The following is a 19,244-nucleotide window of genomic DNA, read 5'->3' as shown; positions in this document are numbered from 1 at the left end:
GAAGTCTCTGCCTTTAAATACGTGCCAGTCACTGTTTTGATTTTTTGGGCCATCTTTTTTATGATTATTATAAGTCTCTTACATTTATTTTAAACATCAATCAAAAAGCAAAATGCATTTATTGAAATGTTGCGAAATTGTTGCAATTTTAAGCTATTTCTTGCCTTAACTGTGCCAATTTTATTTATTTATTTATTTAATAATTATTCCCTCCGGAATTTTAGTTATTATAAGCTCATTTTCGATTAATGTTTTACCCAGACTTTGTGTGTACACGAATAAACAAATAAAGAAGGAAAGTCTTTTGTTTTTCCGGGACCTGTTGCTCTGGTCACGTGATCAGGAGGAGCATTCCTGATCAGATATGACCACATTTCCTGTATGATCTGTTTGCTAGAAACAAAGTTTTATTGATTCAAAACATATTATTGTGGTGAAAATAGTTTTTTTAAGCACTTGAAGCAAAAATATGGCTTTCTTCGTTTGTTATAAATATTTTAATTTCACACATTTTATCCATTAGTGAGAAAAAACATCCACATAAAAAGACAACAAATACAGATAGTATTTATAGTCAATAAATAACAAATGGCACTCTTAATGAAAACAAAAATTGAAAAGTCTCATACTTCTAAATTTCTCTATACATGCAGCTTTTATAAGTTAGGACACAAAACATCAATGCAAATTTAAGCTAAATTGAATTGTTGATATGAAACAAAACAGTATTACATTTTTCAAACTTTGAGTGATCACTAATTGAGAACCATAGTTATTTTTTTAAAGAGTAAATAAAAACAGAAATAAAATTCTTTGTACAAACTTTGTTTTCAGGTGTCACAAACGCAGGGTGAACTCTTTAGGCTTCAGAATAAATAATATGTTTGGTTCCATGCCCACAGAGGGAGCTGTGTTTACAGTTTTCACTGCAATGCAGGAAGAGACAAAAGGAATTAGCTGCACCAGCGCTCCTGAAACACTGTCTGCCGCTGTCTGTTGTAACCATTGTTACATTTTATAAAAGAGAAATGAAAAAAAAATGACAAAGAAGAGAACATTCATCCATTTTCCAAACCCGCTGAATCCCTTTAGGATCACGGGGTTGCTGGAGCCTGTCTCAACCACTGCTGAGTGATGGTGGAGTTCACCATGGACAGGTCGCCTGTCTCTGTACAACTAGGGGGCAATTTAGAATTATCAATAAACCTCTGAAGCACGTTTTTGCCCACACAAATGGGGGAAAACACTCAAACTCCACACAGAAAGAACACATCTTGGAATCATATCAGGGCCTTTTCGCTGTGAGGCAAGAGAGCTAACCGCTACAGCTCTGAAGAGAACAGAATTTCCATTAATGTATCTTTCCTATTGTAAACTTTAAAACCTCTTTTGATCTTGCTGGAGACACAAAAGGACTTGATTGCTGAACATGTAAGTTTAATAGAGAACCATATAGTAGCAGAGCAGATGAACTTGATCGGCCACATTCTACAAAGCCGCAGAGCAGTCAGCCTGTCTGTTTGCTGAAGGCAAAGTTCCTCCACCTCCTCAAATGTTTGACTCTGACTCATTTGGTTTCTGCAGCATCGTTGCTGCAATTCAATCATTTGATTCTCCTGCTCCTTTTCAATTTTTTTTTGACACATAAAAACTCAATCTAAAAAAGCAATTTTGGTATCAAAACACTCGGATCGTTCAGGTCATCACTGTTTATACTTTTGGTATTCATAAACTCTATAGTTTTTTAAACATTGAGCAAAATAGGACATGAATTTGAAATTGCTTAAATCCTTCAAAAACTTTGTGCACTTTAAAACTTGTGAACTTCTGCATATACTTTCAGCTGGAGACACCATTCAAATTTTAAAATGTTCAGCAACTACTGGATTTTTAGGCTAATTTGGAGTTTAGCAAATATTTTAGCATTATGCTAACTGTTTTGGGAAAATTAGATATATTTCCATTTTTTTTTTGTTAATTTAGCATTTAGCTAACAAATCTGACAAGCTTTCAGCTCCAGCATTTTCAGCTATCAGCTTCAGAATGTCCAGCTATCATCTCCAGCATCATCAGCGAGCACATTCAGCTTACATCATTCACACTTGTATTATCGTAAGTAATATATACATATATATAGTGTTTAACTGCATTTTCTTGTGCTGCTTAGAAAAAAAACTTCATATATCTAAGAAAGCGTATCGGTGTCTTAAATAAAGTGTGTCGTAATGACATCCATTTTGAGAACTCAGAGGAGAAAAGCAGAATTTCTTTGAGAAGTTTGCAGAAGTTAATGATCCCTGTAACCACTGAGACACTAAATTTAAGCTGGGACCTCCTGATCTGGAAAACAAAACCAAGACAGAAACAAAACATTGCAAGCTCTTCACAGCCCTTTTGAACCTATTCATGTTTGTGCAAAGTCAAATACACAAATGAACAGTTTTGGGTTCTACACCGTTTTACCTGTTTTTCATTTTTAAATTGCTGTTTGAGCCACAAAAGAATAGCTGTTGTGAGAATTATTTTTCCTTCCTTTAGATCCTTCTGATTCTCTTCAACGACGAGTTCAATCATCATCTTTTCCACAAAAATGTCCTTCCCCAGTTTATCTTCAGTCTGTGTCAGCCTATGAAGAACCAGGGGTCTTCGGCGGCCGTCGTGTCGACGTTTTGCAGTCGGCCATTTGAGGGTCCAGAGCAAAAAGGTTCAGCTTCCCCTTGATCAGTGTTTCGTACTGCTTTATAACATCCCCAACTGTTTTCCCCATCTTGGTTTGTTGTGGGTGGTGAGTGGATGTCACGTTATCCTTCTGCAAAAAGATTCAACGGGAAAACACAGTGATCAGATGGAGATGATCCCAACAATAGAAATATAGATGGAGTAAGGTTGTGTGCTCTCAAAAACATAATAAAACTGTTTTTTTAATGTTTTCAGCTCTGAGGATGACTAAAAAATGCATTAAAAAAGCTTTTTCTAGTTGTTTTTGTATCTCAGAAGAAAAATGTTTCTTTCATTTGGATGTCTCCAGCTTACATCAAAAATAAAACTAAAGTTTCTCTTTCTCTATGTTTAGTCTTATAGAAAAAGTGAATTAAGGTACTATGATTTCTGTGTCTCCTCCTGAAATGACAGGACCCTGAGAGTCTACTGTTCCATGGATGTGGGTGGCTCTCATTTCCTTCAGCGTAAGTGTAGTTTTGAGCATGTGTGCTTTAGAGCGTACCTGGACAGGAGCTTTTTTGACAATGGTCACGTAGTTTTTAAGTCCCCTTAAACACTGCAGGCTGGTCTCATTTTTAATTAGGACGTCAAACTGCTGGAACGCCTCCAAGACCTCAGCATACTTCTGCTGGAGCTTTAAGACAAACAGAAAAAAACATAATTATGACATCCCACTCAGACAAAACTTTTGAAATTTTTTTACAGATTTCAGAAAAGATATTTCAAGTATTTCAAGGTAATGTCATCCACGGCTATCTTCTGTGGGGTTGACATTTACCATCAGTGTATTTAAGCATTTGGTTTTCACCTACTCTGTCCCTCTTTTGTTACTCTCTTGGTCTTGGCATGTCCAAACTTATGTTTTAATGGCTTAAAGTTTAAGTTTCTGCCACCAGGCCCGGTCTAGTGCATTTTGGGTCCAACGTGGTTCCAGACAGTTTTAGGGAGAACATTTTAAGAAGTCTCAACATTTGGGGATTTTTCTCAAAACTTATCTGTAAAATAAATCAAGAAGTAAGATGGAAAAATATTCATTGAATAGTTTTTGTCCTTGAAAGAGCTTTTTTGAGGAAATTTGTATGATGCTTATACGTTAATGCTCTAAAAGACAAACTTTTTTTGACATTTAACTCATTATATTTCAGCGACTTTTTAGAAATTTCAAACACATGCTATAATTCAATTTCCTCATCCCAATTTTTATCATCACTACAATTGGGTTTTAAAGAATAAAATATTGTTTTGATCACCTTTACTTTGATAAAAAATTAAATGATGCATTATTAGTAGTAGCAGAGTACAATTGAGATGAACTTTTAAATATTTAATTATATTTAAAGATAACAATATCATCAGCATAAATGTTTATAGTGCAGTTGGAGATGACGTTTGGAAGATCATTAATAAAAATAGCAAACAAGAGGGGCACAAGAGTGGACCCTTGTGGAACACCTTTTAGCAGTACACATTTACTTGACTAAACACCATTAATGATGACACTTTGGGATCTGCAATGAAGATATGAACTGAACCATAGAATTGCATTAATGTCAAAAACTGATACACAACGTTTATCTAAAAGCAGATTATAAATAACAAAATCAAGGCCTTTAGATAAATCCAAAAATATGGATCCAACATTTTGATTTTGATCAAACGAGGCGAACAAGTCATTTGTAAATTTAAGAAGGGCAGAAAAGCCAGAACAAAAACAAGACTGCACCGGGGATAAAATATTCGATGCATTTAGGTGATTATATATCTGATGGAAGAAGATCTTTTCAAAAATCTTAGCTACAACACAAATGTTAGAGATTAGACGAAAGTTATGTAAGTCAGTAGAATCACCTACTTTCAACAAAGGAGTAACTCTATCTGATAAATGGAAATGTGGCTGTTTTTAGTGACAAGTTAAATAAATCAGGTAAAGGGGTCTAAGCCATCAGGACCAGAGCTACACTATGTTTTCAAATCCATTAAAGTGTTGTGTACATCAGTGGGTACGACTTAGGAGAAAGAGAAAGAGGGACCAGGGAGTTGTTTGTTTAGTTGAGCAAAGTAAAAGTAAAAGATATAAATGACTTTCACCTCATTGACTTTTCCCTTCCACGTCTCTGTTTGCCAACTTTAGTTCCACCTTTGTTCTGCACAATGACACCTCTACTAATCCAATAACAGATCACATTCTAATTCTGCAGAAATGTCCTCACAGATGGAATCAAAGATAAAATAAGGTTTGACAGAACCCCCCCTTTCCTCCCACGCAATCATCAGCGTCAGTCAATCATCAAAATAACTTGTTGCATGCCAGCAGCAGATCTCACATTTCAAAAGAATCAGTGGCCAAGTGGGAGAGGGTTTGCACTGATACTGAGCGGTTGTGTGTTTACCTGGGAAATGAGAACAACTTTCACACACCAAGGTGAGTGACAACTGATGAGACTTTGGCAGAGACGACTGACTAAGGATTAAACTTCTTTACAAATCAAATGTGTTTCCAAATAATTAGGAGCTTGTAAAACAGCTAGTTTTCACTCATTTAGTTCTCATGTTTCTTTTTAAGTGCTACTCCTTTAGTGTGAAGAAAGTAGCAGTTCAGCTTCTGGTATTTACCAGATTTTTAAATGAAAATGTATTTATTGCATTGATCAAGTAATATTTAAAATCCATATCAAGTGGTGTTAATTCAGTATTCAATAAAAGCAATTTCTCTAAACTCCAAGTCGTACAAGACCAAGAAGGAAGTAAAACAAAAGCACCCATGAATACATGACCTTGTTCTTCAAAGGAAGTCTTTTCTATGTACTTACAGTTTTATTTTCCCATTCTGCGTAGTTCATCCCAACGTACGGCATCAGTACTGGAGACGGAAGTACGGCAGACTTATTGCATTCATCCTGAATAAATGGAGATCACACATTGTTTACATTTAGTTCTCTCTTTTTTAGAATTTTTCTTTATATCATCCTCTTGAATTAAAATTATTCTTTTCATTTTTTAACATGTTCTTGTGGCACTTTTCTGGTGATGCATAAAGAAAATTAAGCTTAAAATTTTTTGCAAACAAACTTGCCCATAACTTGCGAAATTTCTGATGAACTCTTGCTGCTCTGCAGAAACTATGTCCTATAAAACCTCTTAGGTTGTTTTGATTTGGCGCAATCACAATTAAAACACTTCAAACACTTTAAAAGTAAATCAAAAGAGTGAGACTTTAACCTTTAACACCTGAGTAACTTAATGTAACTTTTCAGATCAACGGTTGCAGCAGATTCTGAAGGAGAAAAGAGAAAAGCAGCTTTTCAGAATCTACTGCAATCAACGTAATTCCATGGAATTACAGTACAGGGTTATTAACCCCCCCCAAAAAATAATAATAATAAAATAAAAAATGCTTTTTTTGAAACCATACTGGCTAAGAAGAGCAGGTTTATGTGAGGGGTTGTGAGCACACTCATTCACCAACACATGCCTTTCATGCCTTTCAACTGAAATGAAACAAACCTGCTAAGTGTCTACTGGAATATGGTGGTTTCAGTCTAAAAATGCAACCAATCCCTCCAAACTACTAAAGACGCAACATTAAGTAGTTGAAATGGGGAGAGGTCAAACCACCAAATGGGTCTTGGCTCCCCCCGGGGGGATGGGGCAAATTTTGGGAAAACAAAATTTGCGCCCATGCAGGTGTGTGGCAGAGGGTGAGATGGCTCACCGAAAAACGCCACATTCATGCACAGGCTGCAAAGGAAGTTCAACAGCAGCCTGGAGCTAAGTATGCCTCTCCATTCAAAACCAGCACCATGAATTTTTAAAAGCAACTTAAAAGATCTGCGTTTCAAAATAACATATTTAAAGTAAACTGTTAATGAAATGACAGAAAATTACTTACCGTGTGCAAATGCATTATGCTTTCTCGAGCCTGAGAGCTGCACCAAAAGTCGATGGGCAGGCTGGTGGAAATGCCTCCTATCAGCAGCAGCAGGAGGATACAGCCTGGAGGAGCACATGGATGAGCTGCCATCGAGCTCCTCCAAACAGGACCAAACAGTATTTATCTGTTTCTTTCTGCTTGTGTTTCCTCCCCCTTTTATCTCTCAATCTTATGCTTCATTAGTATAATCATCCGCATAACCTGCATCTTAACCCTCGATCAGATATCAGAGTGCGGCTTCTGTGCTCATCCTCCTTTGCATGCAAATACTTCATGGGGAAAGTGATACCTGACATATTTTTTGGGTTGAAACTGAATTCCAAATATTTCAGTGGGTGGGTGAGAAAGGGCAAACTCCTGCCTCTCGCATCACTATCTTTTCTTGATAAAGCCCCGCCCACAAACCATGCCCAAACAAGTTGTAAGCTGCATTTTTCCCATGTAAGTCAAAATAAGCGTGATTCCTTTTATTTCCGTGATATTTTTAGTTGGAATGAATGAAGGAATGGCAGCCAAGATATATATATACACTTCCAGCTAAAATGCTGGTACACATGTTACTAATTCCAGTGAGGGGTCACTGCAAAAACACAACATTACCAGGAATTTCTGTCTTCCTTGTAGTTTAATTATTACTTTTGAAATAAGACATAACAAACTTATCAGTCACTGTCAATTAGGGGTAACGATTTGTTTTAAGGCAATAAATCCTCATTTGAACTTAAAACTTAAGACGTATTTCTTTCTCTGACAGACTAAATTGTTTCATCTTTCTGACTCTTCTTACTGCAGCTTTAAGAGAAAATGTTCCCATATAATCAAAAACTCATCAGAATTTGCATGCACCGATACCCTATACCCATATATCTATTATTCACTGAAATTATTATGGGATAGCCTACAGCTTAGAGTCTGCTTTGTGGCAAAATGTTAAAGTTTTCCCATTTTTCTCACAACAAAAAAAGAAAACCTTCGTTTGAGTAATGTTGTTATTATGAGATCACGATGTTGCGAATATGAGATCATGATGTTGTGAATATGAGATTGCGATATTATGAATATAGAAATAGCGATATTAATATGTGAATCCATGAATTGTTGGTTTAAGTTGAACAAATCAATCTTTTTTGAGAGCACTTTTTCATCAAGTGAAGCTCAAGTGCTTTACATTAAAAACATTTCTGAATTTCAAAGCCAAAAAGCAAGACAAAAATAATAATATTTAAATATGTTTTTAAGTTAATAAAATAACAAAAACAACACAATATGAACATATTATGCATGTAGGCCAGGCCCAAGTTGTAGCCCATGTTATACAAAAACCTCAGACTATGTAAAATCCTTGGTTGCCAAGGAAGTTCAAAAGTTTACTTTTGCTGATTCTTCTAAAAGTTACATAAACCTGTTTGTCATCCCAAAAAAACAAAAAAATAAATGGTTGCTATGGAGATTAGAACAACAGAGAAAAATTAAATGGATGCTATGGAGATTATAACAACAGAGAAAAAATGTTTTGAAAAAAGTTTTTTTTTTTTTTTTAAGAACTTGTCCCATGTATCTCTGACTTGGGTGGCAGGGGCAGAAGAGGTGAGAGAGAGGGGCATGACTGGTCAAATGGGGGTAAAACATGACAAAATAGATTTGAAAGTAAATCCATTATTTTTAAGATAATTTTATCTTAAAGTATATAACTCTTGTATTAGAAGGTCCGGAAAAAAAGATTGACTTTGTTATTTAATTACTGTACTGGTGAAAAGAAAAAAAAGAAATACTTAAAAATTCTTTAATTTTAGATGTTATTCTCACTTTTTGTGTGTGTGTGTGTGTTTGTTTACTACGTTAGTTTCAGCAACAGTGTACATAGTTGTAGATGTACCTTTTGCTTTTTGGACGTAACAGGGGCAAAAAAATGTGCTTTCCTTCATTCTGCTCCCTTTCATTTCCCCTGCATAAGATGTCTTGTATTGTTTTAATGTATATGTTGTCTTGTAGAAATGAAATAAAGTAGAGAAGAAAAGACTGTTATACCAGTTAAAATATTCAGAGGAAAACACATACATTTACCTACTTTTAAGATATAAAACTTTTTCCAGAATTACATGCTCATTTTTAGAAGTACAATTTCCAATCATAAGACAAATACAGCAACGGATAAGTGTTTATGACCAATTTTAATATTTAATGGTCAAGATTTTTTTCAAGAAATGTTTTTATTTTCCGAAAACCAAATTTGCAGATTTTTTTCACATTTTTTTTTTTAGTTTCCAGCTCATTTTTTACAGTGTATTTGATCCTCCCCCTGGTGAATAAACAAAGGCTCTGGTAGATTATTGAAGCTGCTCTTGAATTATTGGAACATATTTAGCTTTAGAGTTTCACACCAACATGATTGTGTGCAGAAGACTGCATCCAAATCTCTTCAAGTTCACACCAAACTTACTGCCATAAGCCATAACCTGCTCATCCTGGATGCATGGTGATCCCTGGCTGTGGTTTTGCCTCCATTTGACGTCGTCCAAATGCACTTTCTGCAGATAAAACTCCACAAAAATCCAAGTGTCTGTCCGCTGGGCGCTAATGGGATCCTTTACAACAGTTTTTCTGTTTCTGTCATGTCACTCAAAAACATATAAGTGAGTGGTGTGTCTGTGTGTGTCTGCAGTGTGGAGAACGCTGTGTCTTTGATGGAAGCAGAAGTTAATGTTTCACCCCACATCCCTGTGCAAATACGACCCAGAATGTACAAACTCGTTCATGACACAAATATATTCTCATTATGCAACAGATATTTTCCTTTTTTGGTTTGACAACATGAAGTTCTTCCTTTACGCACCTCTCGGCTTGGCCAAACCTCGAAGATGACACTGAATTGTGCAATAATTTCAACGAAATTGAAGAGTTTCCAGCCACCGTTCCAGATTGAGATCCCTTTGTCTTTGTCTGTACTTGTCTAAACTGTCACTGACTACGCGTCTTCTTCTCATATAAACTTTTTTAGCTCACGCTGGTACCAGCCGTCAAAGATCAACAAATGCAAAGTTTTTTTTTTTTTTATCACTTAATCCAACAGAAGGTGAAGACCATTTTTATCTGTGCTTTACACAGACACTGCCGTACTCCACACACACTCACAAAACATGAATGAAAGCTGCTATTTGACATTTGTCCAACAAACATCCTGCATCAAGATGTGATAAACATCAAAAGTGAAAGTAACTAAGCAACAAACAAGTTTATTTGTAAAGCACAATTCACAGCCAAAACAAGTCAAAGTGCTGTACAAAAGTATACAAAATTACAAAAGGAAATAAGGATAAATTCTAAGTAAATTAATCATAAGTAAAATCATCAAATCAATAAGATTAAAAGTTAGACGTTTAAAAATCATTAAAAACATACACATACAATGGTTTCCATTTTAAAATGCATTGCTAAATAAAAAAGTTTTCAGCCTAAATTTGATCATTTTCCAACTCGTCTCATACTAATTTTCAGAGATTGTTCTAAACCTTTGTCAAAAAACACAGAAAAGCTGCCTCACCATGTGTACTTTTGGCTCTTGGAACCTGATGAAGACTCAATCTGAGGTTCACAGACTTTGAGATGAGATATAAGGAACTAGTATATCAGAGGTGTACTTGGGTACTAGACCATGAAGAGACTTATGAACAAGAAGAGGTGTTTTAAACTCTATTCTCTGAACAACAAGAAGCCCGAGCAAAGACCTTAGAACTGGACTAATGGTCATATTTCCTGTTTTTTTGTCAAGACTCGAGCTGCCGCATTTTGAACAAGTTGCTGTTGTTTGATGCCTCGTCTAGAGAGCCCATGCAGAGAGAAGGCCATCACAAAAGTCCAACCAACTGGACACAAAAGCAAGGATTAGTTTTTCCAAGTCAGGTTTGGACACAATCTATTTAAGTTTGGTTTATTTAGATGCCTTATAAACGATGACTCTGACCGACTCGGAACCAATCCCTGCTTACTGTTGCCGCCTGGCTCCAACATGTCAGCGTGTGTATCCTGAAAAATTGATTTGGTTAGAGCTGGAAATAAACAATTTTCTATAGATGATTTCACACTCACTTGCTCCAGTTCTCAAATACATTCTGCTTTAGGATTAGAGAAAATAAAAAAAAAACCTTGTCCACAACAACCACAAGTATGGAAGTGTTGGTGACTTATAATTCCAAATAAAAGTCAATACTGGAAATGCTTTTTCATTTTTTTTTTCTTTTTACAATATAACTGCATTACTTTTCTCTTAAGTGAAAAAGGAAAAAGCAATTCTCCAAATGGCTTTTTCATTTTCATCTTGAACACGGCTCATTCTGTGACAAAATTAAAATTATGAAGAAAAAGGCATTTTACATTTCATTTTCAAAAGGTTCTCTGGTAAATCTGTCCCAAAATTCAATTAGAAATATAAAATTTGAAAATTAAAATGGATTAAAACAAATGCTTTTCATTTTCACAGTCTATCTGCATTACTTGTCCCTTAAATGAAAAAGCATTTCTCCAAACTGCTTTTTCTTTTTCTTTATCAACACGGCTCATTCTTTAACTTAATTAAAATTATGAAGATTATAGCGTCTGACAATTCATTTTCAAAAAAAATTCTTTAGTAAATTTGAACCAAAATTCAATAAGAAATCTGAAATTTGAAAATTAAAATGCATGAACAGAAATGCTTTTTCATTTTCACAATGTAACTGCATTGGGATGGACCGCTGTAGCTCTGACCACTATGCTACCATATAACTCGTGATGAGAAGTAAGATACATGGATTAGTATTGTACCCCAGTCTTAAAGGTGTAAAAAAAAAATCACCAGTTGAAAGATGAAAAGATAAATCTCAGCTTTGAGCGTGTTTTTCCTCTTCTTCCTTTTTTTTTGCTTTTCTCCATATAAGTCAATGAGAACGACATGTTGTTTGCCAATAGCACAAACCAAAGCAGAGTGTTCATTGGATTTGTCACTTTAATTATACCAAATGAGGAGTGATGATGAAGAAAATGGAAAAGCAGTTCTGAGAATTGCTTTTTCATTTTATTTAAGAGACAAGTAATGCAGGTCCATTGTGAAAATGAAAAAGCATTTCCGATAATCCATTTTAATTTTCAAATTTTATATTTCTAACTGAATTTTGGTAAAAAATTACAAAAGAACCTTTCAAAATGAAATATTAAATGCCATTTTCTTTATCATTCTAATAACGTTACAGAATCAACGGCGTTAAAGAAAGTGAAAAAGCTGTTCAGAGAATTTCTTTTTACAAGTAATGCTGGTCCTTTGTAAAAATGAAAACGCAATTCTCCTAATCTATCTTAATTTTGAAATTTGACATTTCTAATTGAATTTTGGTACAAATTTACCAAAGAACCTTTTGAAAATGAAATATTAAATGCAATTTTCTTTATCATTTTAATAATGTCACAGAATGAGTGGTCTTGAAGAAAATCAAAAGCTGTTTGGAGAATTGCTTTTTCCATTTTATTTAAGAGACAAGTAATGCAGGTATATTGTGAAAATGAAAAAGCATTTCCAATATTGACTTATTTTGAATTATGAGTCACAAACACTTCCATATAAATGTGTTATCATTCATATTCTATGAAAAAATGACCAAGAAATCATAATTCCTTCCAGGGTATGTAAACGTAGGAGCACATCTGCGATATCCAGGTGCTCGAGCTTCCTCCCACAGTCCAAAAACTGTTTTTTCAAGTGAACTGTGAGTTGTCATCATGTTACCCCTTCAGCTGGTTTAGGCTCCAGCAGTCCTTGTGACCCCTCACAGGATCCTGCAGATGGTGAATGAGTGAATGTCTCTGTTATTAAGATTATGGTAAGAACCAAGGGAAGAGAGAAGTGAAGAAGAAACCATCTTTACTGACTCCTTGGGAGAAACCATTGTCTGAATAGAAAGAGGTGAGAGAACATCGATTAAAAATGTGTTGTTTTTCAGTGTTTTGTCTCATTTTGGCCTGCAAGGATCACGTTGGAGGTGAAACTTATTCGTCAGCAGAAGGATGAATCCTGAGAAACCTGCAGTTAAACTCCACGTGATGCTCAGAGCTCTGGAAACAGTTTCCTCCAGATATTCTTTTCACTCCAGCTCTGGGCTTTCCTTATAACTACCGAATTTGTCAAAGGATGCTAAGAATTTTGTCTGGGAGACATAAAGACGAGTCTGAGTGCTGTGTCATCCCTCCACTGCTGTTAGAGGGGGTTTGTCCTTCTGCATGGCTTCAATGAGCCCATTGTTAACATGTAGATGTGTGTGTGTGTGTGAGAGAGAGAGAGCTTTTCACAGCACTTTATCTTGTAGATGCTCATCAACACACTCATCACCATGGCAACCCCCAAGCAAAAGCATGCCTCTCCTCTCTCTCTGTTTTATCTTGTAAGTAATTTTACCTTTTTCCATCTATATCCGTGATGCAGGCGAGGTGGCACACTAAGATTTTTCCACAACAGAATTTTTAATTTTTTTTATTTTTATTTTTTTCTGGGGGTTGGAGCAGAAGCCTTTGGAACCGCGTGAGGGGTCCTCTTTGTCTCTTTTCAGGAGGTTTGCTCTCTATTTAGTCCGGTTAATTTAAAAATGTAAAGAAGGATTTTTACACACAAACAAAACATTTTGGCAATTTTATTCCAATTTAAAAGCTACCATCTTTAAGGAAAAAGCATCCCAAGACAAAACATGCAGCATCCAGCCATCTGTCCAGCCTGCGGTCAAGAATGTGAAACCCCCCTGATTCTGCCGTGCTCTCACAGCATGTGCAGCCGGTGTGTGGCAGCCGGAGGACCGATGGCACCGCCGCTCTCTGTCTGTTCCCTCCTGTGTCCCTGCTGTGGACGCCACGTGGAGCTGCCGTGCTGGAGCTGGGGAGCTGCCACTTCCTGTCTTCCTAAACATCCTTCCATGGAATCTGAACGTGTCAGCAGACAGACGAGTTTCTGGGATGACTCACCTGAGGATCGCCCTCACCATGCAAGGGTAAGCTGCCACGGCTCACTGGAGGGAATACGGAAACATTTGATATTTATAGCAAAGCAGCTACAACAAGCTGAAATAAACATTTGTGGTTTAATCAACACATTAGAATGAGTCTAACCTGTGATTTCAAGATGTTTATGATTTATGTGCATATAAGAAAAATGTGATACCAGAAAGTAAGTTTTGGAATAAATCTGTATACAAAAATTAATTCAATCATATTTTCTTGAATTCACTAAAAACTACAATTCCCTGAGCCACACCCCTTCACATTTGGTATCAATGAAAAGCCCTAAATGTCCTGCAGGGTTTGGGAGATATTCAGGTTTAGATATGTTCTCTATGCATTCACATTTTAGTCAGAAGGTTAAGCTGAATGTTGAACTGAATTCTTTCAAGACTTTTTACCAAATTCTTACCACTAGATCATGTATTTATCCAAGTGTGGACAGTCATAATGACTAAAAGCGATTGTAAAATATATCGGAATGATCTCTTTTCTGCATTTTCTTGCCCCATTAATGCTGCTTTCAGGAGGGTGCAGCCCACGCCTGCTCAGATTGTGAGTATGTTGTACTGATTTAAAATCATTGTGGATTTACTGGGATGAAACAGAAATATTAATGTTTAGGATTTGAAATAATGATAAAGGTCAAGAGGAAATGAACAGCAGCTCTTTTAAACTTCCTATTCCTTCTTTTGTCCTTTAATTTTTTCCTGTTGTTCTACTTTCTAGGTTGGTGTTGACTTTGCTTTTGACTTTTTTATTTTTTGGCTGTGGTTTTTTAGAATAATTTTAAGGAAACCTTTTAAATCTAAATTTTAAAGCAGACAAAAACTTCCTATCTTCACAATTCTTCAAGAAAAGTATTATTAGTATTTTGACATGATGCATGTACAATCAAAATGTTTCTGAAACTCCATATTTTATCTCATTTTTTTTTTGGACAATTAAGCTGAAAATATCCAGCTCTTCTCTAAAATAAAGCTGCTTTAACGTTAACATGTTGCTATGGTGAATTGCTGATTACTACTATGTAAAAACATTTTTTTAATTCAAATGTTTCCGTTTAAATCCACATCTTTGGTGGATTCTGACAAACTGTCCTCATTTGAACCAGGTGCTGCCACTTCCGCAGAGACGCCACTAGATGGTGCTGCAGAGCTGCAGGAGGAGGAGATGGAGCGGTCCGTCTTTGGTATGATGGTTATGGAGAGAAAATAGTATCATTCCCTTTTGTGATTGCGTTACTGTTGATTTGTTTGTAACTTTGGATTTGTATGTGCGTAATTCTTAATTTGTATCTCATGCAATACATTTGTGCATAAATGCAAAAATTTTGAAATTCCAAAAAATGCTAAATACAATTTACACATGCACAACTTAAAATGACAACAGCTTGAAACTAACTACACATACAAATCTCTAAAAACTACATAAAAAAAACACAGAAAACCACATTTACACATGGATGTGATTCAAGACTCTTACGCACAAATTCAAAGTTAGGCACAAATCAACAATTACACACCCACAAATGGGAATGATACTATTTTCTCTCCATACTTTCCCCTCTCTTTTCCAAATTGTTTCTTTTTTTTATTATTATTTCTTCCCTTGTATGGTTAATCCTCATGTTGTTGCATCCCTTTTTAGGCCTGTTTTTCTCTCTGGACCCTTCCTCTGTGCCTCCATCCCTCCACCTGTCCAGCTCCCGCCTCTCTGTGAGTCGCCGTGGAGACAGTCCTCCGCCGCAGGGCTGCACTCGCTTCGCCCAGGTGTGCTCTGATGTTGTGATCGCACGCGGACAGTACTACTGGGAGGTGGACGTGTGCAACAGCTCCATCTACAGGCTTGGTAAATCTGGGATTTGGTTTGGGTCAGCGCCATAACATAACACGGGCACCCATATTCCCCATAAAACCCACTCACTGGATCATCTATTCAAACAGCAGCTTTTGTCATTAGGAAAAGTCTTCCAGTCTGTATTTTACCATATTTTTCTCTGACTTTTAACTGGATTTTTCTTTTTGTTTTGTGTCCTTTAAGAGTAGCAGTTATCTCTGTTTTTATGCAGAATTCTTTTTTTTTTTATTGCAGAATCTCAGGTGTGACTCTGGTGCTCAGTAGAGTGTGTTTCGGAGCTGATATGTGGACACTTTAGCAACTTTTAGTATGAATCAATTGCAACAAATCCTCCATCAATGTTAAATATTTCCTTCTAATGTTGACCTCAAGTTATTGAGAAATGTAAAAAACAAAAGTTATAGATAAATTACTATAACTATATAGATATAGAAACAGGCAACAGTAAAAAAAAAAAAAGACATGTTTTTATTTACATATTTATTTACATTTTATTTACATTCTCAAAGCACCTTTGTGAGAGAAATTTGACGCATCTAATGAAAATAAATTTTGGGCATGGTGGACACCCTGCCCCCCAATAAATCAATAAATAAGCAAATCAAACCAAAATTTAAATCAAATTTAAATCAAATCAAATTAAAACAAATTAATAATAAGATGACATTGCAGCGGGACAAATAAAAAAAAAATGAATGGGGCCAAAATCTCTTATGGAGCTCAAAAAAACCTTTCAAAATCTGCAAATGAAATTCTGAAGTAAGTTTTGAGATTATAGTTTGGTGGACATTCTGTTGCAGAAGGTGAAATTTGCTGATTTTCCACATTTTTTAACAATATGGGAAAAGAATACTTTTGTTCAGGCGATTTTCACAAAATTTTGCACAGACATGCCACCAGGTCCACAACCACAACTAAAGTTTTGTTGACCTTTGACCTTGGAAAGTGCATGCCATCTTGAATTTTTTTTAAAATCTCCTTCAGTTCCTTCTACAATTCTATACTACTTCTTAATTTTTAACTCCTTGAACATCATTGGGAAGATACTTGGGAAAAAAGTTTAGTTCTTGAAGTTTTCATTTTGAATGGTGTTACCTTGGCAAGCTCGCAAAAGTTTCTCTGTTGGGTGTACTTTTTTTACCAAGATATTGTGAAAATTTAAGACATGATTCCCTGACTCAAGCTGAAACTAAACAACATACAAAAGGACTATATTAGGAATGTGAGCATGGTTAACAAAAGACCTCCGTTGCCAAGGAAATCCAAAAATGTACTTTTTCTGATTCTTCTAAAAATTACGTAGATCTGTTCGTCACTGTCATAAGACCAAATGATAAAATGGTAGCTGTGGAGATTACCCACCAGAAAAGCTGCCATATTGAAAAAAGTGTTTTGTTTTTTTTTAATGAAATTCTTACATGCAGCTCCAACAAGGGCAGCAGCAGCAGAGGAGGAGAGTGAGGGATGTGCAGCAGTCGCTCAGCCAGTGAGGGTGGGTCAAAAGGGTGCACGAGAGCAACTGCAGGACATCCAACTCCACTCAAGGCTTTGATTAAATGTGCTTTTTAACATTAAAAGTGCTTTTCTTTGTGGGTCTTTTTGAGTGACTTGAAAGGAGTTTGTGAAAAAAAAAAATCTCCATCCATTCAGAAAGGATGTCTGTGTCTCCTCAGGGGTCTCCTCATTGGACGGTTGCAGCGGCTGGTGGCTGCAGAGGAACGGCGTGTCTTTCTCTGCGGTGTATGATGGATACAATGAGCCCGTTTACTCTGTGCCACCAGGGATCAAAACCATAGGAGTCTTCCTCAACCTGGGAGGGGGAGCCCTCAGCTTCCACAACCCCCTGACCCAGGAGCATCTCGCCACGCTGCCCACTCGTTTCCAGCCTGCTGGAGTCCGGCCAGCGCTGGGCCTCGGGGAGGGCAGGCTAAAGGTGCGCTGCGGACTTTCGCCTCCCCCTCACGTGTTTCTATGTAAGGACTCGGCCTACAGGGCATCCTCTGGGCCCAGCAGAGGTTGGTGGTGCAAAGATGTCCCCTTCTTGCTGGTGAAGAGAGCAGTTCAAAAGTTTGAGACTCTTGCCCTGCTCGACTCCAGCTCGATTCCCCGTTTGGAAGTGGGGCGACGGACAAAAAGGAAAGTAAAAGTGAATGAGAAGAGCTCGTAAAAGTTCCTTTCTAATGGAACACGCCCACAGCTCCAAGCAGTTTGATCTTCCACTGTCATTTAAAGGCTAATTTTTCATCTTGAAAGACTATTTCCACTCTCAGCTTGAACCCGGACCTGCAATTGACCCTCTCCCCAAGAGGCAGCTCCTCCTCAGAGCAGAAGGACCCCCACTGCTCTGGGCTTAAGCCTGATCGGTGTGGGCTTTTGGCAGTGGGTCTTCACTGTGTGACAGTTGTTGGACAGTAGGGGGTCTGCACTGTAGAAAAACAGATTTCTGCATGCGGATGTGACCACAGGCTCCTCCCCCCTGTATGGGTAAACGCCCCGGCCCGGGTGCAGCAACGCCGGCGCTGTTGACACAGGAGGAACAGGTGGCAGCGCACAACTATCCCGCGGCCTTTCTTCGATACTACAGTTGCGCCGGCCTTTCTGACCCCTGGGAAACCGCGGGGCTCTCGGGGACTTCAAACGGGTGGGAGAACAGAGGGAGAAAGGGAAAACAGCATGCCCGACAGCGGGTGATGAATGGGAAAAAAATGAATAGAGGGATTCCTCCCAGCTTTCATGCCAAGAAGCTGCTCTGGCTCAAAACTGAGTTCACTTTAAGTCTCATTGAAAAGCCTGAAAAGAAGGAAAACACAGTAAATCAGATGATTAGAAGATCATTTTGATGGCGCTTAGAAGAAATGCAAGGTTAATACCAATAACTGGGACGGAGGCACCAGGGAAAAATGTGTAACCGGAATGAAAGCCTCGGCGACTGATCAGGGGAGCCAAAAGAGCGGCGGGGACATGACCAGACTTGATCTTAAGCACTTTATGAGAGTGAAAGCTGTTGACTCGAGGACTTCTGACGCCTTTGTTTCCCCGCAGAGATGTTTGAACATGGCAACAGAACGGGACGTTGGAGTTTATTTAACCTCCTTTGAGCACACGTGACCCCGAGATCTATCAGTCTGGAGACAACAGAAAACTTTAGAAGAAAAAGGCCACAAACTGAGGAAAAATAACAAGTGTGAGAAAAATAAAACAAAATCGGTCTGTTTTGTATTACAAGCTGTTCTGTGTTGTCTCTATTGGGGCTGCCACAAATGATTACTGCGCATGTGTGTTAAAGACAATGGCAGACAAAGGTATTCGAAACCGTGCACTTTTGAGATTGAAAAAATCAGAGAATAAACAACTAAAATAGTTGTAGACGACATAGTCGTGACTAATCAACTAATCGTGACAGCCCTAGTTTCTACTAAGATGTGTAAACTGGTGTAGAATGAAGTTATAATTGTTCAAGGATCAACGTTGTGGTTCATCCTATAATACATTTGAATAAAAAAATTCTATAAATGTCTTGAATTTGGTGTAAATTCATTTTCACCTTTTTGTACTCGCTAAAGGAAAATGACTCAAATCTGGATAAGCAGAAATCCTTTAGGAATTCCATCTGGATCCTCTGAACCAATTTGTTCTAAAGGTGTAGGAAAGAATCTGTTCTGTGAAATATTGCAATATTTTATTGGGCAATACTGTTTTAGATTACAATTACCGCTGATTT

At 37.1% G+C, this 19,244-nt stretch overlaps 1 protein-coding gene across 1 annotated transcript; it reads left to right on the top strand.

Annotated features, from left to right (window-relative positions):
* The first annotated feature begins 12,589 nt into the window (after positions 1-12,589).
* LOC112149590 (RING finger protein 39) lies at positions 12,590-19,026 on the top strand. Its single transcript, XM_024277389.2, has 5 exons — positions 12,590-13,656; positions 14,191-14,218; positions 14,778-14,855; positions 15,314-15,514; positions 17,197-19,026. The coding sequence occupies exons 1-5, from the start codon at positions 13,360-13,362 to the stop codon at positions 17,688-17,690; spliced, it is 1,098 nt and encodes a 365-aa protein (XP_024133157.1). The 5' UTR covers positions 12,590-13,359; the 3' UTR covers positions 17,691-19,026.
* The last annotated feature ends 218 nt before the right edge of the window (positions 19,027-19,244 follow it).

The sequence above is a fragment of the Oryzias melastigma genome, linkage group LG13 (assembly GCF_002922805.2).
Source record: "Oryzias melastigma strain HK-1 linkage group LG13, ASM292280v2, whole genome shotgun sequence".
Lineage (NCBI taxonomy): Eukaryota > Metazoa > Chordata > Actinopteri > Beloniformes > Adrianichthyidae > Oryzias > Oryzias melastigma.
Note: the sequence above shows the minus strand (reverse complement) of the source record. Positions and strands in the feature narration are given on the sequence as shown.

What these genes read in the sequence shown, in the direction of transcription:
- LOC112149590 (XM_024277389.2), top strand. Translation starts at nt 13,360, where the DNA reads ATGCAGCATCCAGCCATCTGTCCAGCCTGCGGTCAAGAATGTGAAACC. An exon ending in ATCGCCCTCACCATGCAAGG is followed by an intron (nt 13,657 to 14,190) that starts GTAAGCTGCCAC and finishes TGCTGCTTTCAG; the next exon opens with GAGGGTGCAGCCCACGCCTG. An exon ending in GATGGAGCGGTCCGTCTTTG is followed by an intron (nt 14,856 to 15,313) that starts GTATGATGGTTA and finishes ATCCCTTTTTAG; the next exon opens with GCCTGTTTTTCTCTCTGGAC.